Source organism: Ahaetulla prasina, chromosome 4 (assembly GCF_028640845.1).
Source record: "Ahaetulla prasina isolate Xishuangbanna chromosome 4, ASM2864084v1, whole genome shotgun sequence".
In the NCBI taxonomy this organism is placed as follows: Eukaryota; Metazoa; Chordata; class Lepidosauria; order Squamata; family Colubridae; genus Ahaetulla; species Ahaetulla prasina.
Genome location: NC_080542.1, coordinates 2,189,012 through 2,196,134, shown reverse-complemented (window position 1 = coordinate 2,196,134; position 7,123 = coordinate 2,189,012). Strand labels below are relative to the sequence as shown.

Below are 7,123 nucleotides of genomic sequence, written 5' to 3'. Positions count from 1 at the left end.
TGTGATGCATTTTTGAATATTCAGTTTCGTGTGGAATGAATAAAAGCATATAATAATATTAAATTAAAAGAAAATAATTTTTTATTTATTATTATTATTAACTTTTATTCGTTCAACATGAAACTCAGTCAACTGAACCTTTAAAAATATATTCAGTTGACTGAGTTTCATGTTGAATGAATAAAAGTTAATAATAATATAAATAATAATAAAATAATTGAAAAGAATGATAACAGAATAAATAAAACTGAGTCGTGTTTAATGAATAAAATAATAGTAATAATCATCATAAAGCATTAACCCTTACAAGTCTTTTTAGCTGCATGTACAGAAACAATCTTAAATTCTCCATTTTTTTCTCAACTTTAATTGACTTTGGATTTTGGGGAGGGGGAGAAGCTCAACGTACAGGATTCCTGTTCATTCCTGCATCCGTCTGGCTTAATGTCTCAAATCTTGGCCACTTCAATTCCCCCGAATTCCCCCAGCCAGTGTGGAATTCTGGGAGTTAAAGTCCACCCGTCTTAAAAGTGGCCAACTGGCCCAGAGGCGGGATCTGAGGCCGAAACCCCAAATCAACGAACCAGATGGGAGACCGAGGGGGGAAAAAAACCCTCCATTAAGCCCCCCGTACATCCCCTTCCTTAACATACCCATTGCAAATGCAAAGCAGCAACACAAATGCTAATCTGGGGTGGGGGTCTCGCTCCTGGCTTCTCGGCATGGACCAAAAACATCAATGCTCTTTTCCACCCCAAAGGTCAGCGGGTCTCGGAGGAACCAGTGCAGTCCAGATATCCCGCAGCCTGGCCTGAGGTCGCTGCTCGCCAGGGGACGCTTTGGCAGACGGTGGCTTCGTGGCGCAGCCACGATTTTTGGAAACCAATAATGTCCTGATTCTTTTGTGGATCTGTTGGCTTGTTAGCGATCTCTAGTCTTTTCACCGACCGCCAAGGTTTTGCTCGGAAAATTCAGGTACGGCTCTCCGGCACCACAAGTTGCGCACTGTTTTGTGGGACGGGACCTCTCGGCTGCCGCAGGGCCTTTGTCGCTCTTCTTTCTAGCTGCCTCATCTTGGTTGGTGCCTGCTTTGACCAACTGCCTGTTTAATCTACAGGATCCCCCTCTGATGTACAATCTGCCGGTTGCTGCCCATTTTGACCAACTGCCTCTTTAATCTACTGGATCCTTCTGCTGTATAGTTGGTGCCTGCTTTGATCCACCGCCTCCTGAATCTACTCAATCCCTCTGTCCTGTACAATCTGCCGGTTGGTGCCCGCTTTGACCAACTGCCTCTTTAATCTACTCGGTCCCTCTGTGCCGTATGTGGCGGTTAGTGCCCGCTTTGACCCGCCTTCTCCTTGGCGTACTTGGTCCCGCTCTGCTGTACGATGTGTCCCTCCTCTTCGTCGGCCGGATGGCAGCTGATGTTCTGGGCGGTGATGATGACGATGCTGATCACGATGACGCTGGCCCCCGTGATGTCAAAGGGCGTGACGGCCTCCCGTAGCATGTAGTACTGGACCATCAGGGTCACCACCACTTCGGAGTGCAAGACAGCGCACACCAACGCCGGGTGCGCCTTTGTCACGGCATAGCTGGCGCACAAGAAGGAGAACAAGGCCAGGATACTGATGCACACCACGTACAACCAGGAGTAGTGATACAGAGGCATCACCGGTTCCTGGAAGAGGAACATAATCGGGAAACACAAAAGGGTTCCCACCACGCCGAAGAGGAACGTCACGGTCATCAGCTTAGCCGGGAAGTCCAGGGTTCGGAAAATGACCAACCCCAAGGCCAACGCCACGCCTCCCAAGCAGGCCAAGCCGTAGCCGTACGTGTTGTAGCTCTGGGTGCTTTTGTCCAAACTCAACAGGTCCGGCACCACCATGATGAGCAAGCCCAGCACGTTGCCGACCAGCCCGACCCAGTCATAGCCGGTCAGCTGGGTGTTCTCGATACAGAAGGCCAGCAGGACGGAGGAGATGGTTGAGGAGCCCTTGCGCACGGTGGCCGCATTGCCGCTGGGCACCATCATGAAGGAGCTGTAGGCGCAGCCGATGGAGACGACGTTGATCAAGGCGTGTAACAGGGTGCGCCGACGAACCTCCGGAGGCCCGAAATACGGCACCTTCTGGTAGCACAGGTACCCGGCAAAGAGCAGGTGGAGACAGCAGCGGAAGAACAGGATCTCCAGCGGCGGCATCCCTGAAGCCTCGTTGACGATGCGGGTTAAGGGGGCCACAAAGCCGGCGGGCATGCCGCCCCCAAACAGGGCCACCAGCAGCCCTTTCATGGTCTCGGAGAGGCGGTAACGATGCCATGCGGGGCAGTGAGGAGGTGGGGCCGGAGAGCAGGGCGGCGGGGAGAAGCGCAAGAGGTCGGACACCGTCCAAGTGGCTTTCCCGGAGGGTCCCGGGTCCGAGGCCATGGGGGGCATCTCTGGGCAGCGATGGGCCCACGGGGCCTTTCCAGAACGGGATCCCAACCTGCAGGAGAAGGAAGACGACACTGGAGGTTTTGAAGAAGAGATCGTACACAATTGTCGGAAATGGTATAAGGCCTTTCATTTGGGCAAGGGTTGGACTAGACGACCTTCGAGGTCCCTTCCAACGCTTATTCCAAAGAGGCAGCCAGGTTGGTCAAAAAAGCCATTGAACCAGCCACTGGGAATGGTGCAATGGAAGCTATTTTTGTGTTGCGTTGCCATCTTGACTTTCGCACTTACAACCGTTGCACCATCCCTACGGTCACAGGATCAAGATTCGGGCACCTGCCAACTGACTCGTACTTATGACGGTCTCAGTGTCCTGGGATCGCGTGATCCCCTTTTGTGACCTTCTGACCAGCAAAGACAATGGGGAAGCCCAGATTCGCTTAACGACCTAAGTGAACAACTGCAATGATTCACTTAACCACTCCGGCAAAAAAGTTCGTAAAATGGGGCACTTAGGAGAATTCTTGCTTAATAGTGAAAAATTTGGGTTCTGTTGCGGTCATAAATCGAGGACTACGTGTTGGCCTGCAAAGCAGCTGTCAATGACATTTTTGTAATCAATTACAATTTCTAGTCAATGACATTTTTCTAATCAATTTCATTTTCTAATCAATGACACTTTCTAATAAATGACATTTTCTAATCAATGACACTTTCTAATAAATGACATTTTCTAATCAATGACACTTTCTAATAAATGACATTTTTCTAATCAATTTCATTTTCTGGTCAATGACATTTTTCTAATCAATTTCATTTTCTGGTCAATGACATTTTTCTAGCCAGTGTGTGCCGTTCTGAGTTTTCTGCTCCTGTGGGAGGATTTATTCTGAGGACTAGAAACTTGGCATTCGTTTTCAAAACCAACCAGGCTTCCTAGCTGTAGCGAGAAAGTTACCAGCTAACTAAGGCAGCGCACGGCCAGGATACGATACAATCTGACACGGGTGGCATCTTTCCATCTTATCACTCCTGTCTTCCTACAACCTGTGCCACATTTTTTTTTTCTCTTAAAAGAGTTAGATAAACCAACATTCGTGGTGTATCTCGGCCTGGCTTTGGAAGTGTGGTGGTTGTTTGTTTTTTTATCCGCCTTAATTATTAGTTTTTACAGAGCAGGAGGACATGCAGGTTAAATGGGGGAGAAGGGGGATTTGCGGGGGTGGGCGGGTCGGTTCTCGGGCTCAGGGGTGGCAACACCCCCCAGTGTGTGTGCCTTGCCCACACACACAAAACACACAAAAGCAGATTCCCACAATCCTGTTTTGTTGTTTCCCATCTGCAGGGAGGCTGGTGCTGTGCGGAGAAAGAGCGAGCGAGGGGCACGGGGAGGGGGAAGGGAGACCCCCTATCTTGTGGGGAGGGGGGAGACACACCCACCTCTCACCTTGGCCCAGCAACCCTTCCTCTACCACCAAATGGGTACAACACTCCAACCGCACACTGGCCTGGTTCCCTGGGCCAGGAAGGCATTGTGAAGTCATTGGGCATCACTGTGACCTCAGACCCCTCTAACAGAATGGCAAGAGTTGGAAGGGACCTCGGAGGTCTTCTAGACCAACCACCCTTGCTCAAGCAGGAGACCCCACACCGTTCCATTCCGGACCGGTCCAATCTCTTCTTAAAAACCTCCAGTGTTGGGAGCGCCCGCAACTTCCGGTGGCAAACCGTTCCGCAGGTTAATTGTTCTCGCTGGCGGGAGATTTCTCCTTCCTGCTTTCTCTCCTTGGGTTAGCTGCTGGGCGGGGGTCCCCAGGGTTGCCCCCAGCCCCCAGCTGTTAGAAAAGGGACCCAGTGGGTGAGGAGGCCCCCCCTTGCCCGATGCTCAGCCCCCCCCCACTTTCTAGAACCGAACCCCGACTTGGCTGAGCTACCTCGCCCCGGGACAGCCACAGGGGAGACCCCGCTCTGCAGGTGCCCCTCTGGCATGGTCCATGGAGGCAGACCCCCCCCCTCCCATGGTGGATGGATTCACACGGGCAGAATGGAAGCTTCCGGGCAGGGCCACTACCAGCCACCTGATGTTTGCGTCTGTGTGTTTCTGTGTAAATCTGTGGCCGAATCCGTGGCCCCCCTCCCTCTTGGAAGCTGACCCTCCCTCTCCTTTCCCTCCCCTGGGAGTGGGTGGGTTTCTCTGCTTCTTCTCCCTCTCCTCCTTTTCCTCTCTTCCCATCCTCCTCCTCTTCCACTCCCCCCTTGTCCTTTCCACTGTGACTTCTCCTGTCCTTCCACTTCCTCCTCTTCTTCCTCTGTCTTCCTCTCTTCCCCCCTCCTCCTCGTCTACCTCCTCTTTTCCTTCCTCCTCTTGTTCACCTGCTCTTTCCCACTCATCTTCCTCCTCCTCTTCCTCTTCCCCCGCCTGTCTTCCTCCTCCTTTTCTCCTTCATCTTCCTCTTGTCTTCCTGCTCTTCCTCACTCTTTGCCCCCTCCTGCTCTTCCTCTGTCCTCTTCCTCTCTTCCCCCTCCTCCTCCTCAGCTTCCCCTCCTTTTCTCCTTCCTTTCTCTTGTATTCCCGCTCTTCCTCACTCTTTGTCCCCTCCTCCTCTTCCTTCTCCTCCTCCTCTCCCCTTCCTCTTTGTCCTCTTCTTCTCTTCCCCTTCTCTTCCTCTCCTTCCTCTTCCTCCTTCCTCCTCCTCCTTTTCTCCTCCTCTTCCTTCTCCTCCTCCTCTTCCTCTCTTCCTCTTCCTCTCCAGCTTCCCCTCCTTTTCTCCTTCCTCTTTCTCTTGTATTCCCGCTCTTCCTCACGCTTTGCCCCTCCTCCTCTTCCTTCCTCTTTCCCTCCTCTTCCTCCTCCTCCACAGCTTCCCCTCCTCCTCCTCCTCCTCTTCTTCTCTTCCCCTCCTCTTCCTCCTCAGCTTCCTCCTCCTCTCCTCCTCTTCTCCTCCTCTCTTCCCCTCCTCTTCCTCAGCTTCCTCCTCCTCCTCCTCTTCCTCTCTTCCTCCTCCTCTTTCCCTCCTCCTCAGCTTCCCCTCCTTTTCTCCTTCCTCTTTCCCTTGTCTTCCCGCTCTTCCTCACTCTTTGCCCCCTCCTCCTCTTCCCCTCTTCCTCTCTTCCCCTCCTCCTCCTCCTTCTCCTCTTCCTCTCTTCCTCTTCCTCTTCCCCTCCTCCTCCCTTCCTCCTCCTCCCTTCCTCCTCTTCCTCTCTTCCCTCCTTTTCTCCTTCCTCTTCCCTTGTCTTCCTGCTCTTCCTCACTCTTTGCCCCTCCTCCTCTTCCTCAGCTTCCCCCTCCTCTTCCTCCTCCTCTCCTTCCTCTTCCTCTTCCTCTTCTCCTTCCTCCTCCTGTTTGTCCTCCTCCTCCTCCCCCTCCTCCCGCTCTCCATCCGCCGTGCGCGAGCCGCGCGTGCTCAGGCCCGGGTATGTGGGACTCTGGGGGCGGCGGCGGCGAGACGGGGCGGGGAGCGGAGGACGGTGTGCGCGTGCGGGCGGGGCGGGGGGGGCGGGTGCTGTGCGGGGGGATGACGTCAGAGGGGGCGGCGGCGGCGGCGAGACGGGGCGGGGGAGCTTCTCCCGGGCCAGGCAGGCAAGGCGGGCGGGCAGCGGCGGCGGCGGCATCGGCATCACCAGCATGCCCGGCGGGGCGAGCCGCCTCCATCTTGCGCTGCCCCCGGACGGAGGCAGCCAGGTGAGTGAAGCCCCGGTCCTCTCTCCTCCCCGGCCACGGCTGACCATCCCGGGCAGGAGCTGCGCAGTCGCCCCCCTCCCTCCCTCCCTCCCCTCCCCCCCCTCCCCTCCGGCCACGGTCTCCCCGCCGCGGCTGCGGCTCTTTCGGGAAGTCGGTCCGGAAAGACGGCAGCCCTGGACGGGGAGGGGGGGGAGAGAGGGAAGAGTTTCTGCCTTCCTTCTCCTTCTCTTTTCCCTTCCCCTTCTCTCCTTCCTTTCCTTCCTTCTTTCCTTCCTTCTTTCCTTTCCTTTTTCCCTTCCTTCCTCTCTTCCTTCCCTTAGTTTCCTTCCTCCTCCTTCCTTCCTTCCTTCCTTCCTTCCTCCTTCCTTCCTTCCTTCTTTTCCTTCCTTCCTCCTCTTCCTTTCCTTCTCTTCCTTCCTTCCTTCCTTCCTTCCTCCTTCCTTCTCTCCTTCCTTCCTTCCTTCCTTCTTTTTTTCCCCCTTCCTTCCCTCTCTTTCCTTCCCTTAGTTTCCTTCCTTCTCTCCTTCCTTCCTTCCTTCTTTCCTTCCTTCCTTCCTTCCTTCTTTCTCTTTTTCCCCCTTCCTTCCCTCTCTTTCCTTCCCCTAGTTTCCTTCCTTCTCTCCTTCCTTTCTTCCTTCCTTCTTTCCTTCCTTCCTTCCTTCCTTCCTTCCTTCCTCTCTTCCTTCCTTAGTTTCCTTCCTTCTCCTTCCTTCCTTCCTTCCTTCCTTCCTTCCTTCCTTCCTTCCTTCTTTTTCCCTTCCTTCCTCTCTTCCTTCCCTAGTTTCCTTCCTTCTCCTTCCTTCCTTCCTTCCTTCTTCTTTTCCTTCCTCTCTCCTTCCTTCCTCTTTTTCCTTCTCTCCTTCCTCCTTCCTTCCTTCCTTCTCTTTTCCCTTCCTTCCTTCTTTTTCTTCCTTCCTTCTCTCTCTTTCCCTTCCTCCCTTCCTTCCTTTCTTTTCCCTCTCCTTCCTTCTTTCTTTCCTTCTCTCTCCTTCCCTGCCTTC

General features: G+C 53.6%; 2 protein-coding genes across 3 annotated transcripts in view; one reads left to right on the top strand and one right to left on the bottom strand.

Annotated features, from left to right (window-relative positions):
- Nucleotides 1–357: 357 nt before the first annotated feature.
- Nucleotides 358–4,545, bottom strand: SLC35G6 (solute carrier family 35 member G6). 2 transcript variants are annotated; one of them, XM_058182177.1, is made up of 2 exons: nt 4,519–4,545; nt 358–2,492 (listed from the first exon to the last, which is right to left on the bottom strand). In XM_058182177.1, exon 2 carries the CDS (start codon nt 2,441–2,443, stop codon nt 1,334–1,336), a length of 1,110 nt encoding a protein of 369 aa, XP_058038160.1. In that variant the 5' UTR covers nt 2,444–2,492; nt 4,519–4,545; the 3' UTR covers nt 358–1,333. The 2 variants fall into 2 exon arrangements, with proteins under 2 accessions (XP_058038160.1, XP_058038159.1); XM_058182176.1 differs by lacking the exon at nt 4,519–4,545 and adding an exon at nt 3,881–4,004.
- Nucleotides 4,546–5,989: 1,444 nt separating this feature from the next.
- The window catches only part of ZBTB4 (zinc finger and BTB domain containing 4), a 39,025-nt gene continuing 37,891 nt past the window's right edge, over nt 5,990–7,123 (top strand). The window contains exon 1 of the mRNA XM_058181578.1: nt 5,990–6,122. The gene's annotated coding sequence lies outside the window, so the exon portion shown is untranslated. The remainder of the gene's footprint in view (nt 6,123–7,123) is intronic.

Bases quoted from the DNA above. Each gene is read 5' to 3' on its own strand.
- SLC35G6 (XM_058182176.1), bottom strand. From the start codon at position 3,984: ATGACTTCACAATGCCTTCCTGGCCCAGGGAACCAGGCCAGTGTGCGG. The intron at 2,493-3,880 runs GTGGGTGTGTCT...CTTCTCCTGCAG, and splicing joins TTGCTGGGCCAAGGTGAGAG to GTTGGGATCCCGTTCTGGAA.